Below are 26,649 nucleotides of genomic sequence, written 5' to 3'. Positions count from 1 at the left end.
TTAATATTACCACATGGGAACAATCCCAAGGGAAAATGATGAAAGAGACATTTCAAGAAAAGTTTATATTTCAGGAAAATGTGTATCTTCTCCAGAGAAATAAAGGATCTGTGAATAGTGATCTTGAAAACACACAAGATGGCTCTCTTGGTTTAAAGGAGAATGGAAGAGCCAACTTCAAGCTTCCCCTCCCCCCCCCCCCAACAAANNNAAATCATATAAAAGGGAAAAAGAAAAACACAAGAAAAGTCCTGAACCTGCAGACTTTGTAATTATCATCATGCTTCAGAATCGGGAGTCATTTGAGGTTCCTGCCCAACTGGCAATAACTTAAACAGAATGAGAAATCATGTGTTCTCATCCACCTTGTAGGACACGATTGTAGACTGTCCCCACTGCTTCGACCTTGCTAGCCTGCCTGCAGAATTCGAGTGAAAAATTAGCGGACATGAACTCCATGTCTACTGGGTGCAAGGGAAGGCACCAGGAATCAGGGAGCAGGCACCTGTCCTCCAGGAGCTGACCACTCAGGTTAGAAAGATCGAGCACAGAATTTACACATGAAAAATGAACACAACACCAACACTGTCTTCCCCAATAAACTTCTGCAATTGGGGAAAGAAAACTGAGAGATAAGGATAAAAATAGAACACAATCCCATGCGATATAGATTTGGGAGCCCCGTGTTTATTTGAATGACGAATCCATCACCTGGAAAACAAAGTCTTCTACCTATAATATACAGAGATTTTAGTTGGGGATGGAAGGGAAAGAGCCATAGGGTTTTGATCCATTCTCTGGTGAAAGCAACCTCACAGCTGACCAAACTGTTTTGGAAACATGGATCCCCACGGTTCATTAAACACACACTCAAATTGAACATTCACAGGGCGTCTGGGCTTGTGCTAGGTGCTAGGGAGAGAGAAATGGGTCCCAATTCTTACCTTCAATGCGGACATGGAAGCCAATTTTCCTCCCCAAATTAGGATGCAGTAGTATGCTAAGTGCAATACAATCGAATGTTATATGAATTGTTTTGGCAGCACAGCGGGGAATGAATCTTGGCTCCACCACTTACAACCTCAATGATATCGGACAAATGTTTCTATCACTCTCAAGCCTGTTTCTGTGGATAATTAGGAGTATCCACCTCGCTGGGGCGCCTGGGTGGCTTAGTCAGTTAAGCGTCCGACTTTCGCTTAGGTCATGATCTCGCGGTTCGTGGGTTCGAGCCCCGCGTCGGGCTCTGTGCTGACTGCCAGCTCAGAGCCTGGAGCCTGTTTCGGTCTGTGACTCCCTCTCTCTCTGACCCTCCCCTGCTCACGCTGTCTCTCTCTCTCTCCTAGAAATAAATAAAACATTAAAAAAAAAAAAAGGAGTATCCACCTCGGGTCTAGTGTCTAGTAAGAGCATCGTAAATGACAGTCATTGTGCATTATTTTTATTTATTATGCGCCCTTATTATGACATTTGGGCTATGCGAGGAAAGAGTAGTTAGTTCAGTAGGCAGAAAACGAGCCCAAAACAATGCTCAAAGTACTCATGAATATGGAGTACTAGTTTTCCGGAATGAAACTGAGCCACATCCTACAGAGGGACAGTTCCTTCCTCTGTTCCACCGTGCAACACTGGATCGCAAGCGCCAAGTTCCAGGGCGCAGGAGCGCACCCTATGGGAGCTGCCGTTTCCACTGGGACACCTGAGCGATCAGGACAGCTGGGCACAGTCAGGTGCCAGATGACACCGCCCAGACGTTCAGTCCCTGTGCGTGTCCGCCGTCAAACCCACGTCTGAGCGGAGGCGGGATGTTCCCACCCCCCAGGCCTGCCCAAGCCGCGGCTCCAGACCAGCCGCGCTGTCGGGGCCTCCCAGACCAATCACACAAAGACAAAAACCGCCGAACGTCCCTTCCTGGAGCGACCTGCCTTCTCGGAAGTCGATGCGGTCGGGTCTCGCCTTTCTCTCACTAGCAGGCTGGACGCCAGGCCTCCCCTAGCAACCGCGGCCTCTAGCAACCGACGCCCACGCTAACCTCGGCCACGCTGGTGCTCTCTGCGCAGGCGCGAAAGGGGCTGGCCCAAGGCTTCCGCGGGCGACCGGCGTCCTCCCGGCGTGCTACGGGCGGGGCTTGCGTGATGGCGTCACGGGGCGGGGCCTCGGGCGCGGGAAGAGGCGGCGGGAGAATGGAGGTGCAGGAGAGCGGCAGTGGCGCCGGGGAGCTGGGGGTCCAGGACCCTGCCCCCGCCTCCGTCAAGACCGCAGGCAGCTCCAGCCACTACGAGCTGCCGTGGTGAGGGCCCGGGCCATACAAGATGGGTGCTCTGGAGGTGTGGGTGGGCGAGTGGGCGGGCCGCGCCCCGGGCGGGGGTCCAGGGGCTGGAGATGGTTCCAGGGGCTTCTTAGCGGGGCAGGAGGCCCCGGGGCAGCGTCGAGTACATTAGTATTTGGAGAGAGCGAGGGATGCGCTTCGTTGACCCCACCTGGCTCAAGAGCAGCCTGTCTGAAGTCTGGAAGGGGGGGTCTCGGTCCTCTGTGATAATAGCCGCCCCCGTGACCACCTACTCAGCGCCGGGCGCTGTGCCTGGGGCGACTCTGATGTCGGTGGCAGGTTCGGGACTTGGGGTTGCGTGCACAAGGTGCATCCTGAGTAGCTAAGAGGAGCTAGTGACAGAGGAAGCCACCTCTCCGGCACAGGTGTGGTATGGACGACCCGCTCCGGCCCGACTCCCTGTGCTTGTGACAATGGTTTAGTCTCCTTCCTCTGTGTGTGCCCATCCTTCCAGCCCCCCACCCCCCAATCTTGACCAGAGCAAGAGTGCAGTACAGCCCACCGGACTATCCACAGCTGTCCTGCCAGTCCCCCAGCCACCAGCCATTTGAGTCTATTGGGAGCCCTGGAAATGAGGCTGGTCCGAATTGATATGGGCTGTAAATGTACAAAATACACTGGATTTCCAGGACTTAGTATTTTTTTATTTTTTAATGTTTATTTTTGAGAGAAAGAGCAACAGAGCATGAGCAGGGGAAGAAGAGAGACAGAGGGAGACACAGAATCCGAAGCAGGCTCCAGGCTCTGAGCTGTCAGCACAGAGCCTGACGCCGGGCTTGAACTCACGAATCATGAGATCATGGCCTGGGCTGAAGTCAGACGCTCAACCAACTGAGCCACCTAGGTGCCCCCAGGACTTAGTGTTTTATTTTATTTTATTTTATTTTATTTAATGTTTTATTTATTTCTGAGAGAGAGAGAAGCAACGTGAGCAGGGGAGGGTCAGAGAGAGAGGGAGAAACAGAATCTGAAGCAGGCTCCAGGCTCTGAGCTAGCTGTCAGCACAGAGCCCGACGCGGAGCTCGAACCCATGAACCGCAAGATCATGACCTAAGTGAAAGTCGGACGCTTAACCGACTAAGCCACCCAGGCGCCCAATGGACTTAGTATTTTAAAACTCATTAATAATTGTCACATCGACTACATGTTGTAATAATAATCTTTCGAATATATTAAGTTCAATAAGTTATTATTTTTTTAATTTTTTATTGTTCATTTTTGAGAGAGAGAGCGCATAGGTGGGTAAGGGGAAGACAGAGAGGTAGACACAGAATCCGAAGCAGGCTCCAAGCTCTCAGCTGTCAGCACAGAGCCCAACATGGGGCTCGAACCCATGAAATGTGGGATCATGACCTGAACCAAAGTCCGATGCTTAACCGCCTGAGCCACCCAGGCACCCCCTAGGTTCAATAAATTATTAGTAAAATTAATTTTGCCCGTTTTCTTTTTACCTTAATTTTTTTTTTTTAATTGAGAGAGAGAGAGAGTGTAGTGGAGAGGGGCAGAGAGAAAGAGAGAAGGAATCTCAAGCAGGCTCCCCTCTTAGTACAGTGCCCAATGCAGGGCTCCACATAGGGCTCCATCCCATGACCCTAGGACCATGACCTGAGCTGAAATGGGAGTCACATGTCCAACCAACTGAGCCACCCGGGCGCCCCTTTTTACCTTTTTTAAGGTGGCTGCTAGAAAGTGTAAAATTACATATGTGGCTTGAGTTACATTTTTTATGCACAACACTGGATGCTTAGGATATTTCATTGTACAAATTACACTCTACTGTCATGAGCTCCCATCGGATAAGGAAAGAGTAAAGAATAGACAAGTAGGCATGGGGTATATTTGCTGGTGACACGTGGCATGGGGTAAGTGGGTCTGGTGGTCAGGGAAGGCCTTTGAGGAGATGATATTTCAGCAAAAACTGGAATTCAGGGAGTGAGCCGTATGGCAATGTAGAGAAAGCTTTTTAATGTTTTATTTCTTTTTGAGAGAGCGCAAGTGGGCAAAGGGCAGAGAGAGGGGGACAGAGGATCTGAAGAGGGCTGTGTGCTGACAGCAGTGAGCCTGATGCAGGGCTTGAACTCACGAACCTTGAGATCATGACCTGAGCCAAAGTCAGACGCTCAACTGACTGAGCCACCCAAGTACCCCAGCCCTTGGTTTATAAAACCAGTTTAGCACTGTAGTGGGATCCGCTAAGCTGTATATACTTGCTGATAAGAAAGGCCTTTAGAACAAGGACAACGTCTTGCTTGTTTCTGTACCTTACATTTTTCTCCCCTTAAGATCTTAAACTCCTGGGACACCTGGGTGGCTCAGTCGTGAGATCAATCCTTGAGCTGGGCTCTGCACTGACAGCATGGAGCCTGCTTGGGACTCCCTCTCTCTGCCCCCCACACCACACACACCGCTTTCTCGCTCTCAAAATAAACTTAAAGAACCTAAAGCTCTTGAACTCCTTACACAGTGCTTGGCACCTGGAAAGGGCTGAGTATGAACAAGAAATGAGGAGGAACAAGTGCACCCCATCTGCTAGTCTTGGAGGAGAGTGCTTTATCGACTGTACCTTGTGACAAACTGCTTCTTGGCATGAAGCTGCTCCTGGAGATGATGCAGGCCGAGGGCCAATCAGAGAGGATAATGAAGGGCCGAGGAAGGGCTGATGGGCACATCATTGCAGATCTCCTACCACGTCTGTTCTCAGAGCTCGAGAGAGTCCTCGTAACATCACTTATTAATTTAAAAGGAGAGAAGTAGTGGGGCGCCTGGGGGGCTCCATCGGTTGAGCGTCCGACTGTGGCTCAGGTCATGATCTCGTGGTCCATGGGTTCAAGCCCCACCTTGGGCTCTGTGCTGACAACTCGGAGCCTGGAGCCTGCTTTGGATTCTGTGTCTCCCTCTCTCTCTCTGCCCCTCCCCTGCCCATGCTCTGTCTCAAAAAATAAACAAAAACATTAAAAAAAAAAAAAAAGAGAAGTAGGGGTCTGAGTGAGCCACCAGCCTGTCCACGTCACACAGGATCACAGGACCGGCCTGCGGTTTCTGTCTAGCCAGCCCTGCTGTGCACCTGCCGCAAGGCTGCAGAAACTGGCAGGTGAGGGATGAGAAGGGGGCTTGGCTGCACCCTCGTCTGTCAGATCAGATGTCGGTGCCTCATGCTCTGAGACTCCATTGTGACGGCCGACTGTGCCGCTGCACTGCCGCATCGTTCCAGATGGCCCGCGCTGGCCCTTGTCCAGCAACAACAGGTGTTTCTCTGCCGCAGCGGGTCTGAAGCCTTCAGTGTACAATCCTTGTGCGCTTAACCTTTCAAATGGCTCTTAGATGCCTCTTGAAATTTAAAGCCTGCAACATTTCGTATATGTAAACTGAATGTTTATAACCTTCAGACGGAGCTCTCAGGATAGCCCTCTAATTCTTTCTTTGGGGCGTTGGGAAAATAGTCCTCTCAAGATCTCTATGTGTTTTCTTAAAAACAGGGTTGAAAAATACAGGCCAGTAAAGCTGAATGAAATTGTCGGGAATGAAGACACCGTGAGCAGGCTGGAGGTGAGTGATTTTTTTTTTTTTGAGATGATCTTCTGTCACATTATCGTGGCTCAAGGCATCTGGAGGAAGATGGCCAAGATAGTGAGGGGCGGGACGAGCCAGGAGTCCAGAAGAATTAAGGGATGGAGAGATGGTCTGGAGAAGACTAGAAGCCATGGTTGATAAGTTCACATGGTTAAAGGGCTGGCTTATTGGAGAGGATTTCTCCGACTTGTTCTGTATTGTTCTAGCACAGGGATGGCCAACTTTTTCTGTAAAAGCTATGAAAGATAAAAGGTAGATATCTTAGTCTTTGCAATCCACATAAGGTCTTTGTCTAGTATCTTAATTTTTAATTTTTTGTTATTAAAATTTAAAAAAAATATTTTAATGTTTATTTTCGAGAGAGAGAACGTACTGTGCACAAGCAGAGGAGGGGCAGAAAGACAGAGACACAAAATCCGAGGCAGGTTCCAGGCTCTGAGCTGTCAGCACAGAGCCCACCTTGGGGCTTGAACTCCCGAGCCATGAGATCATGACCTGAGCCAAAGTCAGACACTTAACCAACTGAGCCACCCAAGAACCCCTAAAATTAAAAAAAAATTTTTTTTTTACATTTATTTATTATTGAGAGACAGAGCATGAACAGGGGAGGGGCAGAGAGAGGGAGACACAGAATCCGAAACAGGCTCCAGGCTCTGAGCTGTCAGCACAGAGCCCGACGTGGGTCCCGGACCCGTGAACTGCAGGATCATGACCTGAGCTGAAGTCGGTCGCTAAACTGAGCCACCCAGGCGCCCCCCCTAAAATTTTTTTAATGTTTATTCATTTTGAGAGAGAGAGAGAGAGAGAGATAGCGCAAGTGGAGGAGGGGCAGAGAGAATCGCAAGCAAACTCCTTGCTGTCAGCGCAGAGCCCAACCTGGGGCTTGATCTCATGAACCATGAGATCATGGCCTGAGCTGAGATCAGGAGTCAAATGCATAACCGACTGAGCCACTCAGGTGCCTCAATATTCTTAATTTTTTAAAACAATCCGTTAAGGGCACCTGGGTGGCTCAATTGGTTGAGCCTCCACCTTCAGCTCAGGTCATGATTTTACCATTCATGGGTTCAAGCCCCGCGTCCGGCTCTGTGCTGACAGCTCAGAACCTGGAGCCTGCTTCACATTCTGTGTCTCCCTCTCTCTCTTTCCCTCCCCCACTCATGCTCGGTCTCTGTCCCTCTCAAAAATGAATAAACATTTTAAGAAAAGCTTGTTAAAACAATCCTTTAAACACATAGAAACTGTTCTTAGCTAGGGGGCTTATAAAAATAGGCTTCAGGCCAGATGACCCCCTCCTCCCCCAGCACCCCTTTACTGTATTTGCCAACCCCTGCCTGGGGGGACTAAGTGACAGGACAGCTGGCTTCAGGACGAGAGGAGCAGGAACAAGCAGAATTGTTCACCATGGAGCACGCTTTAAAATCCTCGCTCTAGAGGTCTTTGGGAAGAATCTAGAAGCCCAGCTATTTGAGACCTGACAGAGGGAGTCCTGGCAGTAATTGGGACTTTGACTTTACCAGCCACCGAGATATTATTTATTTTACACATTTACTCATCCTACAAACATTTGAGTATCTCTTGTGCACCAGATGTGGTCCAGCGTTAGGAGCTGTTGATACGATGGTCGAAAGGATAGACACGACCCTTGCCTGGGTGGGATTTATTCTCACGGGGGCTAAAGTCAACTGGTAATGTGACGAGCGCCCTGCCAGAGGAGGGACAGGGTGCTGTGGAAACACCTCAGGGGGCACACCTGCTCACAATAGCTTGATTCTCAAATGGAACGAGGGACGGCAAAGCTACGTAAGTGAGAGTTAGCGAGACGTGGGGAGCGGGGGGCGGAGGTAGGGAAAGTGGCAGCAATGGCATGTGCAAAGGCCCAGAGGTGAGAGGGCCTAGCTTGTTCGGGGGTAGGGGGGATGCCACCTGATTGGAACACAGAGAGAGTAGTGCCTTCCAGACATCACTGGGTGCAGGAATTGCCTGGGAGTCTTGTTAGAAATGCAGATCATGAGCCAGGAGGTCTGGAGTGGGGCCAGGGAATCTGCATTTCTAACAGGCTCCCAGGAGGGGATGCTGATGCTGCTGGCCCATGGAGCCCACAGAGTGACCAGGCCGGACGTAGAGTGTGTGTACTGTGGGGGGGGGTGGGAGGATGAGAAATGAGCCGGTGGGGTGGGTGGGGCCTCATGAGCCCTGTTGAAGAGTTTGGGCTTCACAGTGAGAGCAGTGAGGGGCCCTCTGACGGCTCCAGTCACGTGCAAAGGTTTTAATAGATGTGTGTTCTAGAAAATTGGGAAATTGGTTGTGGCTGCAGTAGGGAAAGATGCATGGGGAGTGGGGACCAGTTAAAAGCGATCTGGGAGAGAGGTGGTGATGGGCAAAGGGTGTGGCAGCGTGGCTGAAGAGAAGGAAATGGACCTGATATAANAAAAAAAAAAAATTAAAAAAAAAAAAAAAAAAAAAGGAGAGAGAACGGCCAGGCCTCTAACTGAGGCAGTTGTGAGGCAGGGGCCCCACGGCCTCCAGCTTCCTGGCGTGGGCAATAGGATTGGCGACGTTGACTGTCCACACAAGGGGAAGCCCGAGTAGGGTCTCAGGTGTGGCGGGGAGTGAGGAGTTTGGTTCGGACTCTGTAGAGGTGAGAGCTCTGTGGGGCATCTGCCTGGAGAAATTGGTGGCCGTGCTACTCCACCCGCCTGTGTGGCCGGGGACGCCTGGTGCCTTGAGTCTGCAGGTCAGTCCGTTCTGATGCACCTCTCTTTCTGCAGGTCTTCGCAAAAGAAGGGAATGTGCCCAATATCATCATTGCTGTAAGTACTCGGGCCTGGGCCTGTCAGATGTCTTAGAGTCTCCCTCTCCCTCCAAGAGCTGAAGTGCACAGAGCTTCCAGTCAGAGAGGCTGCCGGAGCCCTAGCCGTCCCCCTTGGCAGGGAAGTGTCCGCTCCAGGCGTCCAGGTTGGCGGCTGTGTTGATTTGGGGTGGAGGTTTGAGCGGGGAGGCGAGCGCAACGGCAGGAGACAGTAACTCGAGAGCTAAGGCGAGTTCATTCTGTCAGCTTGAAGCCCTCTCCATCTCCTCCTAGGGCCCCCCAGGAACGGGCAAAACAACGAGCATCCTGTGTTTGGCACGAGCCCTGCTGGGCCCGGCGTTCAAGGACGCGGTCTTGGAGCTCAACGCCTCAAATGACAGGTACGCCTGGGAGTTAGGACCGCCTGAAGGGGGGCAAGTGTTTGAGGTTTTGCGTTGCCGTAGAAACCGCCTGTCTGCAGGTCTATGTTGTACCTCGAGTTTGTCTTGCCAGCTTTGTGTTTTTCTTTGATCCTCAGGTGAACAAGGCGAGGGTCTCTTGTCTGTAGACATGGCATCATAAGCACTTGAACTGCTTGTCATTTTTTCTCTTTTTTAATGTTTTTATTTTTGAGAAAGAGAGAGGTTATGAGCAGGGGAGGGCAGAGAGAAGGGGACAGAGGATCCAAAGCAAGCTCCGCACTGACAGCAGAGAGCCGGATGCAGGGCTCGAGCTCATGAGACCATGATCTGAGCTGATGTAGGACATTCGACATTCAACTGACTGAACCACCCAGGGACTGCTACTTGGTGGGTTTTTTTTTTTTTTTTTGGACATTTAATTATTATTGAGAGACAGAGAAAGACAGAGCATGAGCAGGGGAGAGGCAGACGGAGGGGGAGACACAGAATCGGAAACAGGATCCGGGCTCTGAGCTGTCAGCACAGAGCCTGATGTGGGGCTCGAGCCCACGGACCCTGAGATCATGACCTGAGCTGAAGTCGGACGCTTTACTGACCTGGGTCGGTTCACCCCTCCTTAGGCAACCTGGTGGCCCCCTGCTCCCGGGAGGTTACCATGTTGATGCTGAACTTAGTGCGGACACCCGATCGGCATAGTACACTACAGCCCAGAACTCCTGGGCTTGAGTGATCCTCCTGTCTCAGCCTCCCAAGTAGCTGGGACTACAGGCTCACGCCACTGCGCCCGGCAAATCGGACACTTAACCAGCTAAGCCACCCAGGTGCTCCATTTGTGTCTTTTTTCTAATGAAACTTTTTCTTTTAATGTTTATATATTTTTGAAAGAGAGAGCACAAAGAGAGAGGAGTAGAAAGAGAGAAGGAGACACAGAATCAGAAGCAGGCTCCAGGCTCTGCTCTGAGCTGTCAGCACAGAGCCCAACACAGGGCTTGAACACGCAAGCCCTGAGGTCATGACCTGAGCCGAAGTCGGACGCTGAACCAACTGAGACACCCAGGCGCCCCAAAATTATTTTTTAAATTTTATTTATTTTTTAATGTTTTTAAATGTTTTATTTATATATTTTTTATGCTCTTCAAGATTTTATTTTATTTTTCTAAGTAATCTCCACACCCAACATGGGGCTTGAAATTACAAGTCGCATGCTCTACCCACTGAGCCAGCTGGATTCCTCCCATCCTCAGAAGTTTCTAGAACACCGTTCAGCGGTGTCAAGTGCACTCATGCTGTTACGCAGCCATCCCCCCAAACTCATTTCCGTGTGGAACTGAAACTGGTTGTCCATTCGACAGTGACTGTCAACGTCCTTCTCCCCCCTGGCCCCGGGCAGCCATCATTCTGCTTTCTGTCCCTGTGAATTTGACTCCTCTAGGGACCTCTTGTAAGTGGAAACCTCTAGTATTTGTCTCTTTGTAACTGGCCTGTGTCGCTCAGCAGAACGCCCTCACGCTTCGTCCCTGTCGGGATGGGTGACAGAAAGCCCTTCCCTTTGAGGAGCCAACAGTGCCCCCTCCCACCCCCCACCCTCGGTGGGAAGACCCGCCGTGTTTTGCTTGTGTTGCTTTGCCGTGAACATGGGTGGGCAGACAGCTCACTGAGACCCGGCTTCAGCTATTTTGGATCTGTGCTCAGAAATGGGATCACAGGGTTATTTTTGGTCACTCTGTGTTTTTTGAGGACCCGCCATGGCAGCTGCGCCACTTTGCAGTCACATCAGTGGCGCCCAGTTCCCCGACATCTTCACCAATGGTCATTATTTTCTGTTTTTGGTGGTGGTGGTGGCAGCGTACGGTCGTCATGATGGGCATGAGGTGCTGTTTACTCTTTTTTTTTTTTTTATGTTTACTTATATTTGAGACAGAGAGAGAGCAGGAGCGGGAGAGGGGCAGAGAGAGAGGAAGATACAGAATCCGAAGCAGGCTTCAGGCCCTGAGCTGTCAGCACAGAGCCTTACGCAGGGCTCAAACCCATGAACTGCGAGATATGACCCAAGCCGAGGTCAGAAGCTTAACTGACTGAGCCACCCAGAAGCCCCCATGGTGTTTACTCTTTAGATAAAAATAGTAGAGGATTACGAAATTAGGAACTGTTGAATAAAATGTCTATAGAGGCTGCCTTTGCCTCAACCATTCCTTGAGGACATGGTTCTGACCTCTTTAATATTTTCCTGGGTGTTTTTTTTTTAATGTTTATTTAGAGAGAGAGAGTGAACAAGCATGAGCATGACTGAGGGCGGGGCAGAGAGAGAGGGAGACGGGATCTGAAGCAGGTTCTGCGCTATCAGCACAGAGCCCAATGCAGGGCTCGAACTCATAAACTGTGAGATCTTGGCCTGAGCTGAAGTTGGACGCTTAACCGACTGAGCCACCCAGGCGCCCCTATACTTTGCTGGTTCTGAAGATCCGTATATCCTCGAAACCGGCAACGCTCTTCAAATACGACTCACCACTGATCTGTTGTCACAAATGAGCTGAGATTGATCCATTTCGTAAATTCAGAGTCCAGGTGTCAAATACAAGTAGGTCCTAGCCTATCGTTACTTGTTCTACTCACACTTGATTCATCAGACTCATACTTTTGAAAACTCTGTGGCTTATAATTTTGAGAGAATGGTCCATAATTATGAAATAGTTCCAACTTTAGATTTATTAACCCCCCGGGGTGCCTGGGTAGCTCAGTCGGTTGAACATCTGACTTTGGCTCAGGTCATGATCTCATGGTTCGTGGGTTCGAGCCCCGCGTCGGGCTCTGTGCTAACAGCTAGCTCAGAGCCTGGAGCCTGTTTTGGATTCTGTATCTCCCTCTCTCTCTGACCCTCCCCTGCTCATGCTGTTTTGCTCTCTCAGAAATAAATAAAAACATTAAAAAAAAAAAGTAAGTAAATTTGTCTTTTGGGAGACCTCCAGGAAAGAATAAAATTAATGATCTGTTGATCCTTATAAAAAGTTAGAATTGCCCCCAAAACCTAGAAACTAAAATCGTTTCCTTGGTGGCGTTCTGGCAGTTGGAAGTCCCCATGAAGATACCCGGATTTGTCTCTGAGGGTGACAGTACCGTTCTGCTGTGTTGTTTCAGGGGCATTGATGTCGTGAGGAACAAAATCAAGATGTTTGCCCAGCAGAAAGTCACCCTTCCCAAGGGGCGGCACAAAATCATCATCCTCGATGAGGCAGACAGGTAGAATGCTTTGCTGAGTGCACATGACCTTGATTTCTCTGTCTCCTGTCGGGCTTAATTTATTCAGGAGGGAAAGCTCTCACCTTTGCACTTCTGGGGCTGACTGGCTTATCACATCTTCAGAAAACAGTTTTATAGTGGCCTGAGCTTTAAACCTTACCTTTATTTTATTTTATTTTATTTTTAATATTTATTTATTTTTGAGAGAGAAAGAGAGACAGCGTGAGCAGGGGAGGGACAGAGAGAGAGGGAGACACAGAATCTGAAGCAGGCTCCAGGCTCTGAGCTGGCTGGCAGCACAGAGCCTGATGGGGGGCTCGAACCCCCAAACCACGAGATCATGATCTGAGCCGAAGTCGGACGCTTAACCGACTGAGCCACCCAGGCGCCCCTGTGCTGTACCTTTAATGCCTGTGACTTAACTCATTCTGTAACGGGAAGGCGGTGTTTCCCACTCTCCTTCACCTTCACGCATTGTGCCCTTCCCCGCCCTGGCTCAGGTAGTTTGCCTCAGACCCCACTGCGGCGAGTGCCCCCTGCCCCCTGCCTGTGTGAGACCCACAAGGGGTCCTGGAGAAAAGCTGAGTATGCTCAGTGTGCAGTCCAGGGCTCCCAGGGGCTCCGGGGAGGGACTTATGTCCCTTGGGCCCTGGGTCCCAGTTGTAAGCTGCCCATGTGTTTTTCTCCTCAGTATGACCGATGGAGCCCAGCAAGCCTTGAGGAGAACCATGGAAATCTACTCCAAAACGACTCGCTTTGCTCTTGCTTGTAATGCTTCAGATAAAATCATAGGTGAGGCTCAGCTCTGTATGGCTTGGGTCCCACGTGTGGTGCTTGGGTCGGCCCTTCATCAACAGAACAGCAGGGGCTTTCTGACCACCTACCATGGGCCGGGCACTACAGAATGAGCTTTTTTATTTAATCATCTACAATTCTATGTGAAGGTAGTATTAGCTCTGTATTAGAAGTGAGAAAACTGGAGCTCAGAGAGGTTGGATGGTTTGCCCAAAGTCACAAGGCAGCAGAAGAGCTGGGACTGGAACCCCAGGCCCATCTGACTCTTGCACCATCGCAGGCACACGTGACTTCTCGAGCTGCACACAGCGCCATGGTCACTGCCTTGCTGCGGGTGTGCTCCTGCACTTCCTGCGCGCTCTGAGCACTTGGCACGCGCTCAGGCTGCACGCGGGGCTTTGCGGTCACCAGGAACCGCCCGCTCTGGGGAAGCGTGCCCATCAGCTTGCTCTGCCCGGGCCCTGGCTGCCCCTCCCCAAGGTCGGTCTGCCTCCTCACGCGGAAATCAAGAGTCCACACTCAGCCCCACCAAACCACCCAGGCGCCCCTACTAGTTGCTTTTAAGTATGAACTGATCTGCACTAATTGCTCCTCTTATCTGTGCTGATAAACCAAATATGTAATCAGGGTTACGTTGTGGAGCTTCCTGCTTCCAGACAGGTTGAAATGGACTGGCTCTTAGGACTCCCAGCTTTTTTTTTGATGCACGTATCAGCTCACAGGAGCATGTGTGAGCACAGAGTGTAGACGGCAGAGGAACCAGATTGGGGCTGGGGGTCGTAGAGAAGCCACCGTCATCGTCCAAATCTCATGTCGGGGAAGCTTCCAGAGTTCTGCCTCTGTCTCTGTGGTGGTTCTCTGCCGCGGCTACGGTCAGAATCACCTGTGGAGCCCGCACAGAAGCCATACAGATGTCCTGTGCTCACCGGCTGGGCGGTGACACCCAGCACACATGGTGACCCAGCACCCAGCCCTGACTTGGCAGCACGCTGTGGCACGTGGAGGTCTCTATGCTGGAGGGTCCTTTTCCCTTCTAGAGGCCGCCGGAGGCCGTGCTGGGGAGAGCCTCTCTTGTTGCCACTGCTTGCTTGATCCTTTGAAACTTGGCCCTCTNCGCGCGCACTCAGTGCCACCGCGCCGCCATCAGCAGAGAGCCTCACCCTCCTGTCCCGTGCAGAGCCCATCCAGTCCCGCTGTGCGGTCCTGCGCTACACGAAGCTGAGCGATGCCCAGATCCTGGCCCGGCTGATGACCGTGCTCGAGCAGGAGAAGGTGCCCTACACAGATGACGGCCTGGAAGCCATAATCTTCACCGCCCAGGGAGACATGAGGCAGGTGTGCGCCACCGCCGCCAACCCCTGGGCTCCTTGCCCCTCGTTCTGGGGGCAGACGCGGGGAGTGACCGCTGCGCAGACAGGATGTGGACCCCACACACCATTGGGGCCTGGGGCTGAAGGAGGGAAGATCCTTGAAGTGGGGGGGGCAGGGGGGAGCCTGCAGGGGGGAGGCAGGACTGCAAATCTCCGCCCACGTCGTCGCTCTTCCACAGGCGCTGAACAACTTGCAGTCGACTTTCTCAGGATTCGGCTTCATCAACAGTGAGAACGTGTTCAAGGTACAGGAGCCAGTGGGGCCCCCAGGGGGTTCTGCAGAGCAGTGTTGCCCATGGCGGTGGTGCCTGTGCTGGGGGGCCCCTGCTCTGCGCAGAGTCTGGGGGTGTCGGACGCGGTCGCTCACCTACCCCCAGGGTCACCCTGAGGGTCCTCGTGTGGCCCTGCACACAGAGGCTCTCCGCACCTGATGGCCGAGGACGCAGGCTTCCGCCGCGCGCCCCCAGATCAGACGGCCCCGCTGGCGCAGGAGGACGGAGGGCGAGCGCTGACCCCACACCCTCCGCACCCCCCAGCCCAGGGCCAGACACTGCCACTCTCCTACGTCCACAGAGGGATACTTTTGAAAGCTGGCTACTCCATCTTGACAGCCTGGGGTCTGCATGCCACTTTGGAGGCCGGTTTCCCCCCAAATAAGAGAGGGGAGAGCTCTCGGTGTATTTGGACCTTATCAGGTCTGCGGGTTAAGAAAGCCGTGTTGAAAGCCTGTTGAGCCCCCTGTGGTGAATGCGTTTTCAAGGACACTCTGGGAACTTGCCTAGTCTCCTCTAGATAGTTTAGGCCCCGGCTCTTCTGGGAGCAGACCTTTGAGGGCTCTGGAAAGCTCGATTTCTGAGGGAAGTGACCTGAGCTGGGCAGACACACCCTGGGGTGGCGCAGGACTATCCCAGAGGCAGAAGGCTGTCATTAGAAGCTGTTAGTGTGGGTCCTGAGTGGGAGGGTGGAGTGGGGCCTCCGGGCCAGTGGAGGCAGGGGCGGGGGGCGGCCCCAGACTCAGGGACACCCGCACCCCACCCCCACCCCCCAGAGGCTCCTCTTCACTCCCACACTCTGAAGCGAGGGGCCCTCTCCTGGGAAAGCCTGTTCCTACTCCGGGTGGCAGGTTGGCCCACGAGGCCTCCCGGCTCTTCGGTGGATTCTGAGTGATTCTGGGCAGGCCCATGTGACCTGAGGTGTGTGGCTGATGGCTTCCAGTGAGACAGAAGATTCTTGTCAGCCCCTGTCCGCTAAGCTTCTGCCTGGGAAGTCTACGCGGTGTCAGAAGCCCTTCCTCACTGACGTTCCCAAACCTGGCTGTGTTTGCCAGAGAATTCGAGGAGGAAAGGCAGCTGGGGGGTTGGTCACGCTGGTGGCCCTGCAGTTGGTCTGTCGGGGCTCCTCCCCAGCTGGGCCCCCTCAGCCCCACGGGCCTTCATTTCCGGTTTGCCCAGGTCTGCGACGAGCCCCACCCCTTGCTGGTGAAGGAGATGATCCAGCACTGCGTGAACGCCAACATCGATGAAGCCTACAAGGTTGGCCTCACGCCCTCTTCCCAAGTGGGGGTGGGGAGGCCGCTCTGCGCTAGGGACTTCACGTGTGTTGTTCCACTGTTTTTGTTTTTGTTTTGAGAGAGAGGGTGTGAATGAGGGGTAGAGAGAGAGAAAAGTGGGGCTCATGCTCACCCAACGCAGGGCTCAAACTCATGAACCGTGCGATCATGACCTGAGCCGAAGTCAGATGCTTAACTGACTGAGCCACCCGGGCACACCCTCCACTTAATTCTTAGAATGAGGCTAGGAGTTGGGTACACGTCAGAGAAGAAAACTCGTTCTGGGAGACTCAATTCCTTGCTCTAAGTCACACTGTTGCCAAGCACTCAACCCGTGACTCAGAATCCCACCTTTGTACTATAATTATATCCCCCACAAGGGGACTCTGTCCACCCGAGACCTGAGGAAAGACCAGCCCAACTCCTTACGTTTCAGTGACGCCGTCTGTCTGCGGGAGGGAGACTTCATCCTCCCGCCCTGCCTGAGGAGGGTGGGAATGGCTTCCTGGGACCCAGCGGTCCCTGGTCATCCGGGAGAGGCAGGACCGGGGGCTTCTAGGCTCATGATGGAGCCCAGTCCCATGTACAGATTCCAGGGACATCTTCAGGGTGCCGGTGACCCTCAGGCCATAGGCCCGATCCTGGGAGGTCCCCCACACCCCACTGCCAGCAAACTAGGCCAGAGGTGGACTGGGTTTAGGGCGGGGCCAGACATACCGTGAACCCGGAGGGTAAGGGGGGATACCTGGGCGGAGACCCCAACACATGGCCTGAAGGCAGCCTTCAGATTTATGAACACAGAGCTTCCCTACCCCCTGCGTCCACCCCAGGATGCCACCAAAGTAAAACAAGTGACCCCAGACCCCGTGGCCTGGGCGGGCTTGGAACTGGGGCCTTGAGAGGGCAGGAGGCTGGGAGGGCTCTGCCTCAGTGGAGGTTTGGTGGGGCCAGGCCTGCAGGGGGCGCACCCTGTGCCTGGCAGCTCCTGAGCACAAGGCAGACACGGTTCTGCCTCCTTCCCCAGGAGCCGCTGCGAAGATTAACCAGCCTTCAGGAGCCTTGGGTAAAGATGGTACCAGGCCCTTGTAGTAGATCATGCAGCGCATTTTCAAACGTTTGTGATATTGGGGCGCCTGCCTGGCTCTGTCGATAGAGCACGCAGCTCTTCATCTTAGGTGCCTAGTGCAGGCCCCACATCGAGCTCGGAGCCTAATGTGAATAAATAAGCAATAAAACACTTGTGCCATCCTCTCTACCTGCTGGGAAACTACTGACCCCTGGGCAATCCAGAGGGTGTAGCCCACCTGCCTCCACTGAGTCGCTGCCAGAGACTGGTGTGGCTTCAGCCTCTCGTCTCCCTCCCCCCAACCCCCCCGGCCCCGGTACCCTTGTTCCCACCTTGTCTCCTCTGCCCAGATCCTTGCTCACCTGTGGCATCTCGGCTATTCACCGGAGGACATCATTGGCAACATTTTCCGAGTGTGTAAAACCTTCCAGATGGCAGAGTACTTGAAGCTGGAGTTCATCAAGGTCAGTGAGAGGACTCTCCCGGGGACATGGGCCACGCCCTGGTCTCTTCGTCTCATTCATGGGCCTGGCCCTGGAAGGTGCACAGCGAAGGTCTCAACCACGCAGAGGCAGGGGTCCAGGAGATGGTTGAAGCCTGTCCCGCCAGCCAGCGACCTAGGGTTCCTTAGGGTGGCTCTTCATTCAAGAATGATTTGTTTCCATTTATCCTTAAGGTCAGGGTAACTGAGGTATAATTTACATAGAGCACAGTGAGCTTCCTGGGTGCCTTCTCTTGACAAAAGTGTTCATCCCACAGCTCTGGGATTCCCTGCCCCCCAAATACATGTGCCCCTTTGTAGTCAGCTCCTCCTCCAGCATCCAGAAACCATTGATCTATTTTCTGTGTTTCCTCTTTGCAGGGACAGAATCTTCCAGAATGCCCTATACATGGAATCAAGTAGAAGGGAGCCTTTTTTTTTTTTTTTTTGAGAGAGAGACTGTGAGCGGGGAGGGAGCAGATGGGGGAGAGAGAGAATCCCAAGCAGGCTCCACACTCATTGCAGAGCCTGATGCAGGGCTCGATCCCAGGACCCTGGGATCATGACTGAGCCACCTAAGTGCCCCTCCCCCCTTTATCTACCTACCTATTTATTTATAGGGAGCCTTTGAGTCTGGCTGCTTCTACTTTGCTTAATGCATTTAGGATTTGTTCACGCTTTTGAGTCTGTTGGTGGGTCATTCCTTTCATTGCTGAGCAGTGCTCCACGGTACGGACGCACTGCATTTGCATGTTCCCCCGTTGAAGGATATTTGGGTGTCTGGGTTTTGGGGACTCCAAATAAGGCCACTGTAAACATTTGTGTGCATGAATTAGTGGGAAGGTGAACGTAAATTTTTATTTTTGTGAGGTAACTTCCCAGGAGCTGAGATCGCTTGTTGTCATGGTAAGGGCATGTTTAACTTTTCAAGAAACTGCCCAGATGATCTCCAAAGTGACTGGGGTATTTTGCATTTCTACCAGCAGCGTGAGTGTTCTAGATTATCCACCGCCTGGCCGCCATTCAGGATGTTCGGTTGATATTTTCTAAAGCCGTTCTAATAGGTGTGTAGTAGCATCTGGTTGGAGCTTTAATGTGTATTGCCCAGTAACTGGTGACGTCCAGTCCTTTTGCGTGTTTTGATCTGCCTTCCATCATCTTCAAGGAAGCATCTGTTCAAGTCTACCACTTTTTTAATTGGGTCGTTTTCTTGTTCTTGAGTTTTGAGAGTTATTTACGTATTCTAGCTGCAAGTCCTTTATCAGATGTGTGTTCTATAAATATTTTAATATTTTCTCCAAGCCCTGGCTTTTTTTTCCCCCCTTAATAGTATCTTACAAGGAAATATCTCAATATCCTCTTAGAAACAAATAAACCGAGCTTTAAATATAACCCATTATGACTGAGAGTTTATTTCCCAGCGGGAGTGTGAGTTCATTGCATCAAGTTTAAGTAAACTATTAGTTCAAGTTGAAGAAAAACAGAAAGCGCTCCTCACGTATTAACCAGATTTACATTTGCTTTGCTTTTCAGGAAATTGGATACACTCACATGAAAATAGCAGAAGGCGTGAACTCCCTTCTGCAGATGACAGGGCTCCTGGCCAGGCTGTGTCAGAAGACAATGGCCCCGGTGGCCAGTTAGGGCGGAGTACTCATCGGATCTGATGACACGGTAATTAGCGCCTTCGGATTTGGAAAAAAAATGCTGCCTTAGACCAGCATGGGGACGTGCCTTCTTTTCACACAGTCGTGGCCTTCACCTTCACGCGACTTCCATAAGTGTTTGCGCTCAGCCTCAGACTTATGGGTGTGGTGACAGATGGAAAGGCCCCAGAGAACCCCCAAAGGCCATGGCACCCGGTCTGGGCCTGTGTGGCACTTCAGCTCCTAAAAAAGCTGTACTGGGCACCTGGGGGACTCAGTGGGTTGAGCATCCGACTCTTGATCTCGGCTCAGGTCATGAACTCGTGGTTCATGAGATCGAGCCCTAAATGGGGCTCTGTGCTGATGGCGTGGAGCCTGCTTGGTATTCTCTCCCCGCCGCCCCCACTCTCTCTGTCCCACCCTCGCTCATGCACTCTGTCTCTCTCCAAATAAATAAACATTAAAAAAAAAAAAAAAACATACAGTTTTATCAGCAGTAAGGTGGTAACACGAGGCCACCAGGAAAACCGGCTTCCTGTCTCTGCCCCTAGCATCCTACAAGTAGGAAAGGTGATGTAGGTGACAGACTGATCAAGCTAATCTCAGTCCTTCCCAGTTCATGGGGTCAGGGCAGGGTTTGCATAATTTACTATTTCGATAGACATCTCAGAAGAGCCTGGGGCAGGGGGCCCTTCAGCAGGACGGGCAGCAATCACGGGACGGTGTTCCAGGCCGTGCATGCTGCTTAGAACTCCCCAGGGAGTTTTATAATCATTTGGGTGACTGCTCCCTGCCTCCCCGCCCGTGAGGTAGTTTTTTTCATTTTTTAAAAATTATTTAAAAATCTCAATTGTACATAAAAAGGAGAAAGGACGATACAATGAGCATCCCATGTCCACCACCCATCTTAACCCATGGCCGTTCTGCTGTCCTCTGCGTTGCCACCACCCTCCCCCATTCCGGTGGTTCTGAAGCAAATCCCTGATGTCGTGTTACAGGGGTGGGGGGGCCCCAGCTCCGGTGACCGGTGGGCTCATGTGAAAGCTTTCATTGAAAACAGTTGTGGGTGGGGGTGCCTGTGTGGCTCGGTCGATTTAAACGTCCGACTTTGGCTCAGGTCATGATCTCACGGTTCCTTAGTTCAACGCGGGCTCTGTGCCGACAGCTCAGAGCCTGGAGCTTACTTCAGATTCTGGGTCTCCCTCTCTCTGCCCTTCCCTCACTCAGTTCTCTCTCAAAGAGAGAGAGAGAGAGAGGCAGAGCGTGAGCAGGGGAGGGGCAGAGAGAAAGGGAGACCCAGAATCCGAAGCAGGCTCCAGGCTCTGAGCTGTCAGCACAGAGCCTGACGTGGGCCTCAAACTCATGAACTGTGAGATCATAACTTGAGCTGAAGTTGGATGTAAATTTCTTTTTTTTTTTTTTTTTAAAGAAAAAGAAAACTGTGGGGCACCTGGGTGGCTCAGTAGGTTAAGCATCCAACTTTGGCTCAGGTCATGATCTCATGGTTCGAGCCCCGCATCGGGCTCTGTGCTGACAGCTCAGAGCCTGGAGCCTGCTTTGGATTCTGTGTCTCCCTCTCTCTCTGACCCTCCCCTGCTCATGCTGTCTCTCTCTCTCTCTCAGAAGTTTAAAAAAAAAAAAAAAAAAAACATTAAAAGATTTTTAAAAGAAAACTGCTGTGTGCCATGCTGGCTCCTGCCCCGTGGGCTCGTGGACAGAGGGTCCCAGAAGCTCGCCTTGTGTCCCTGCTGCTGCAGATAACGCAGATGGCACTGGAACAGCCAGGGAGGCCCATGCGCCTTTCCTTAAATCCTCTCCCAACCCAGGTTTAGCCCCAGCAGCTCTAGAGCCCCCTTCCACTCTGCCATCCCTCCCAAGCAGGCCTGGTCACCTGCCCAGGCCACATTGTTGGGTGGGGACACTAAACCGACACAGGAAGGGCTCCCAGATAACTGGCTCTTGGGGTCAGGGCTTCAATTAGAGTTAAGGTCCTCAAGACAGACTGGGTGGCTCGGTCAGTTAAGCGTCTGACTTCGGCTCAGGTCATGATCTCACGGTTCGTGGGTTCAAGCCCCACATCGGGCTGTGTGCTGACAGCTCAGAGCCTGGAGCCTGCTTTGGATTCTGTGTCTCCCTCTCTCTCTGCCCCTTCCTCACTTGTACTCTCTCTCTCTCAAAAATAAACAAACATAAAAAATTAAAAAAATAATAAGAGTTAAGGTCCTCAACCTGCAAGGTGAGGTTTTATAGAAGCATAGTTTCCTCATCGTGTTTTTCACCTGGAGCGTCTGTGGTCCTGGAGAGGTTTGCAGGGGGGACCCAGGGCCCAGAGGCATCTGTCCCCCACCCACAGCCTGGAGCCCCACCGTAGCCCTGCCGCTCCCCACTCCATCTGCGCCTGTGGGATCAGGACTCCTCGGTGGGAACAAGTGGCCAACAATTGTGTCATTTCCCCTCCTTATCTCCCGACCTGTGGCATTAACTTACGGAAAGAGGACTGGGCCCTGGGACCAGGTTCCTGTCCCCAGCACGCCTCCCCCCGCCCCCCCCACCTGCCCCGCCTTCGGCCTTGGGGAAGGTCCCTTTCCATTAAGCAAGAGGCTTGACTTTCACGCCCTTAGAAGGTTTTGCATGAAGCAGAGAGAGCAGACATGAGAATTGCTACTTTTAAATGAAAATGCTCTATTGAGATGTTTCAGTTGAAGGAAGCATCTTGTTTCTCTGGCTGTGGCTTTTCTGACTCAGAAGGTCCCTTTGGGCCCCTGCCCTTCCCAGGAGACGGCTGTGTTTCTGCTCAGTGAGCTCAGCCAAGGCCGGTCCCGGGGCAGGGAGGACTTCCGGGCAACCGAGGGGCACCCCTCGGCCGCTGCGTGCCGCCCCTTCTCCACAGTCGTGATGCACTTTGTCCACGGCAAACGTTCCCACTGGCAGGCACGAAGTTGCCTGTAGCCTCATGTCTTCCTGGTGGACTGAGGCCCAGAGAAAGGGGTGCTGGGGCTCACCCTAACTCTGCTGACATTACGTGTAATGCTTCTAGGGGGGCGGGATAGACCCGAATCTCTACCCGGAGATGTAGATTATTAAATATGGCTCCGCCTATATAAATTAACTGTACAAGCTTCTGGACCATGAGAAAGATCCCAGCACCCGACATCAGTCAGTAATTTGGGACCTGAATCCAAAGCAGAAAAGCACAGGGGTACCAGCGAGGCACGGTGTTTTAGACGTGGGGATGCAACTTGCCCTGAATCTTGGATGTCCGATGGCAGCAGGAGCTCTGGGCTCCTGCAGAAGCTGGGTGGGCAGGGGTGCGGGGAGGGGGTGGTAATTACACCTGTAACTGTCCTTTCCCCACTGTCCCCCGTGACCCGGCCGATGGTCCTCAGACATCAGCGCTTCTCCTGGGAGTAACCTTGGGGAGTCCAGCGGTTGGGCAAGTCGAGAGAAGTGACCTCTGGGGACACAGTAAAGAGTCCTCTGAGCTTGGTGGCTCCCTCGGCTCCTTGAACGAAGATGAAAAGGTTTGTTAAAAGGAAAAGGGTTGCCTCGACAGCACTCTGTTCCCTGCGCACCAGGATGGCTGGGTCAGGGTCAGGGTCAGGGTCAGGAGGTGTGGCGATGGTCAGCGGCCAGCCACCTTCCTACAGCGAGGCTGAGAAGTGGGCCTGCCCATCAAGCTGCCTTCCTTCCCTTTGAAATCCTGCCTGTGCTCATTGACCCCGGCTGGGCTGGGGTTAATCTGTACCAGGGATGCCCTCTGTCGCGACCCGCGCTCACCTTCAAGGCCACGTCCTCTCCCGTCCCACCCAGAAGGACACTGCCAGGGGCGCCTGCTCTAACTCAGCCCTGCTTCTGCCTTGCCTGGCAGCCCTTCTACTTATTCAAATCCAGAGATCGCGTCACTCCAGCCTCCATCAGGCCACTGTGGCCGCTGGCCGCGGAGTGTGGCCCCCTGTGTGGACAGGAGGCAGGACACAAAGGCCCTGATCGGCCGTAGCCAGACCCCAAGCTTGAGTCTGCTCTGTCATTTCTGCCACCCTATGTCCCACGGTCATTTCTTTCAGCTCAGAAACCTGCACAGCCACTCTGGCTCCTGCCCCATGTCTCTGCTTCTCGGCTCCCACCTCAAGTGGAACTTCTAGAACATTCTCCACTCCCTATCTTGAGACTCCCGTGTTCTGAATTCAAGAACTGCATCTAATCTCCCACCACCAGTGCCCATCAGTGCTTGGTGAGTCTCCGCTTGTCTTGTGCCTTCTCACACCCTCCTGAAGTGCTTTTCTGGGGCCCAGGACACTGGCCTCCGCTGCTCCCATCTCCCAGCCTGGGGCCAGGGGACAGAGCTCAGGGCCGGCTCCCCTCTCAGCCTCGCTATCCCTGGTGACAGTTGTGCTGTCAATGACGATACCCCACATCTGTCTCCAGCCTGGCCTCTCCCTGACCCAGGCTCAGCTCTGTACCTGCCCACACTGCCCGCATGGGCACCTCCAGCCTAACAGGACTGGAAATAAGCTGGTCTTGCCCACAAGACATGCTCTGCCTGCAGCCTCCCCACACCTCAGCTGAGAACAGTGACAGCCTCTTGTTGCTCAGGGGAACACCTGCCGCCCCCCGCTCCTCTTTACCCGGCGCCCCCCACACCCAATGCATCAATGAGTCATGTCGGCTCCGCCTTCAAAACCTGCTCTCGTTTTAGATGTAACAAATACAGAACATTCCATTCAAAACCAACAGAATACACATTCTTTTCGAGTGCATGTGGGACATCCTTCAGCACAAACCACATGCTAGGCCACCTGAGATCATACCACATGCCTTTCCAGCCACAATGGTGTGAGGCTGGAAACCAAGCACAGGAAAAACCAGGGAAAACAAGCATGTGGAAGCAACATAGGATGCTAACCAGTGGGGTCAACAAAGCCATCCAAGAGATTTTACAAATTCATGAAGACTGGGGCACCAGGGTGGCTCCGTCAGTTGAGCATCTAACTCTTGATTTTGGCTCAGGTCACCATCTCACAGTCGTGAGTTCGAGCCCCAAGTCAGGCTCTGCACTAACCTGCTTTGGATTCTTTCTCTCTCCCTCTCTGTCCCTCCCCTGCTCACACTCTCTCAAAATAAATTAAAAAGATAAAAATAAAAATGCATGGAGACAGGGGCGCCTAGCTGACTCGGAAGAGCGAGCGACTCTGGATCTTGGGATCCTGAGTTGGAACCCCACGTTGGGTGTAGAGCTTAATTAAAAATGAATAAACTTGGGGCGCCTGGGTGGCTCAGTCGGTTGAGCGACCGACTTCTGCTCAGGTCATGATCTTGCAGTTCTTAGGTTCGAGCCCCACGTGGGGGCTCTGTGCTGACAGCTCAGAGCCTGGAGCCTGTTTCGGATTCTGTGTCTCCCTCTCACTCTGCCCCTCCCCTGCTCGTACTCTCTCTCAAAAATAAATAAGCATTTAAGTTTTTTTTTTTTAAATTAATAAACTTAAAAAAATCTAAAACAAAACCAAACCCTATTCATGTTTGCCTTCACCCTGGGCCAGGACGTCACCTTTTGCCTGGATTCTCCCTGGCTTCCGAGCACCCCCACACACACCTCGCTGCCACCTGAATTCCATTCGCTCCTCAGCATCCAGGGATCCTGTTCGTCCCCCAGGCCACACCCTCTTCCATCTCAGAGAACCAGGTGCCGGCCTCGCTCTGTGCCTCCCACTGTGGTCAGACCCTCTGGGGCGCTGCTGCCCCCCTGCAAATCTTTCCGCCAGGCCAGCAGGGCGAGGAAGGAGCCCACGGCCGCCTTGCCCCTCCCCTCCCCAGTCGCAGGACCACAGGGCTTATCAGCCCCTAACATGCCACCTCCTATCCTCTCGGCCTGCAACCATCTGTGAAATCTCTCCCACTAGTGTAAGTCCTGAACGGTCAGGGATTTGGGTGGACTTTTATTCCCTAAAGGTTTTATTTTTAAGTAGGGGCGCCTGGGTGGCTCAGTCAGTTAAGCGTCCAACTCTTGATCTCGGCTCAGGTCATGATCTCACACTTTCTGAGTTTCAGCCCCATGTCAGGCTCAGCACTGACAGTGTGGAACCCACTTGGGATTCTCTCTCTCTCTCTCTCTGCCTCTCCTCTGCTCATGCCCTCTCTCTGAAAAATAAAGAAATTAATTTTTTAAAACTTTTAAAAATTTATTTTTAAGTAATCTCTACACCCCACATAGGGCTCGAACTCACAACCCCGAGATCAAGAGTTGCACACTCCACCAATTGAGCCAATCGTGTACCCATGAGTGGATTTTGTTTATGACTGTCCCCCAGCAGTTAAGGCTGACTTGTCCACGGCAGGTGCCAGGAGATACGGTTGGGGGAGGGGCAGTGAGTGAGCGGTGGGCTCAGCTCGTGGGCTCAGCTTCTACGGCCCAGCCTGTTGTGGGTGCTCTAACAGCCCAGGAGCCCCCCGCTGACAGCCACCCGCCCCTGGGTGAAGACTGAGGGCACTCTGGGGTCTGTCCTGCCTCCCACGCAGTGGCAGGGCCACTCCAAGTGGGACCCGGGGCAGTGACCGAGCTCTCTGTGCCTTCGGGGCACCACGAGAGGGCGTGCATGAGCATTCGGCCCCACATGGGCTGACGAAGCGGGCTCTGTGCACGGTCCAGCCACGACTGTCATGGGCACTGTCATCTGTCTCCAGGTCCCACCCCTGTCCCTCTGTCCTTCACACGCTGCGTTCCATTTGCACCGTTTTGCCAGTGAGGAAATAGTCCCAGAAGGTTAAGTCACTCGCTCAGGGTTTCAGAGACCCATCGTCAGTCCACCCCTTCACCCCACAACTCTCCAGCCTCCTGGGCCTGACCCCCCACAATGGCCTGAGATCCTTGTGCCTGACGTGGGAGCCGGGCGCGGGGTGGGCACGGGCTGCTCAGAGGCCCGGCACTCAGAGCACTGTCCCAATGCCCGACAGAGCCCCCCATTTCAGTGCCCATGGGTGCCGCCCCTCGACCCCATCCGGGACCCCCATGTGGCTCCCCCAGGCCTGTGAGGCAGCGGGGAGAAGGGGCCACACCTACCTTCCAGGTCCTCACTAGGCTTCTGTGGCCGCCACGCTCTCATTCACGTAATCGGGCTCCTCGTCTGGGCTTCCTGCCAGCGACAGGGGCGCGTCCCTCTGGCCTTGCTCTGCGGACCAGCGGGCAGAGNACCGGCGGCTGCAAAACAGCCTCCGGGAAACGCCACATTGAACAGTGGGTGTCGGTCTCACATCTGGGGTTGGGGGGCGGCTGACAGGGTTCAAGGCAACTGCGGCCACCGATGGGCCAGAGGCTTCCCCGTGCAGTCAGCGACGGGGCCCTCCCCGCCTGGCCCTCCCGGGTCAGACCCCCAACTCTCCCTCCCTCTCCCCGACCCCC

General features: G+C 53.0%; 2 protein-coding genes across 5 annotated transcripts in view; one reads left to right on the top strand and one right to left on the bottom strand.

The window, feature by feature from the left end:
- The first annotated feature begins 1,842 nt into the window (after window positions 1-1,842).
- RFC2 (replication factor C subunit 2) lies at window positions 1,843-20,655 on the top strand. The gene is made up of 11 exons (XM_077777850.1): window positions 1,843-2,290; window positions 5,806-5,875; window positions 8,671-8,712; window positions 8,985-9,091; window positions 12,248-12,349; window positions 13,041-13,141; window positions 14,322-14,479; window positions 14,694-14,759; window positions 15,966-16,046; window positions 17,480-17,593; window positions 19,144-20,655. The coding sequence occupies exons 1-11, from the start codon at window positions 2,136-2,138 to the stop codon at window positions 19,252-19,254; spliced, it is 1,107 nt and encodes a 368-aa protein (XP_077633976.1). The 5' UTR covers window positions 1,843-2,135; the 3' UTR covers window positions 19,255-20,655.
- Window positions 20,656-21,918: 1,263 nt separating this feature from the next.
- LAT2 (linker for activation of T cells family member 2) overlaps window positions 21,919-26,649 on the bottom strand; it is a 14,824-nt gene continuing 10,093 nt past the window's right edge. For all 4 annotated transcript variants that reach the window (XM_077777841.1, XM_077777840.1, XM_077777837.1 and 1 more), the window contains 2 exons: window positions 26,311-26,419; window positions 21,919-22,758 (listed from right to left, as the gene is read on the bottom strand). In XM_077777841.1, the coding sequence (XP_077633967.1) occupies window positions 26,325-26,419 (95 nt within the window). In that variant the 3' untranslated portion in view covers window positions 21,919-22,758; window positions 26,311-26,324. The remainder of the gene's footprint in view (window positions 22,759-26,310; window positions 26,420-26,649) is intronic.

Source organism: Crocuta crocuta, unplaced genomic scaffold, assembly GCF_008692635.1.
Source record: "Crocuta crocuta isolate KB4526 unplaced genomic scaffold, BGI_CrCroc_1.0 scaffold217, whole genome shotgun sequence".
NCBI classification, from domain to species: Eukaryota; Metazoa; Chordata; class Mammalia; order Carnivora; family Hyaenidae; genus Crocuta; species Crocuta crocuta.
The sequence above is the reverse complement of the archived record's forward strand: the minus strand, read 5'-3'. Positions and strand labels throughout refer to the sequence as shown.

Coding starts and splice junctions, on each gene's coding strand:
- RFC2 (XM_077777850.1), top strand. CDS start 2,136: ATGGCGTCACGGGGCGGGGCCTCGGGCGCGGGAAGAGGCGGCGGGAGA. Junction 5,876..8,670: donor ACACCGTGAGCAGGCTGGAG/GTGAGTGATTTT, acceptor CTCTTTCTGCAG/GTCTTCGCAAAAGAAGGGAA. Junction 14,760..15,965: donor ACAGTGAGAACGTGTTCAAG/GTACAGGAGCCA, acceptor CGGTTTGCCCAG/GTCTGCGACGAGCCCCACCC.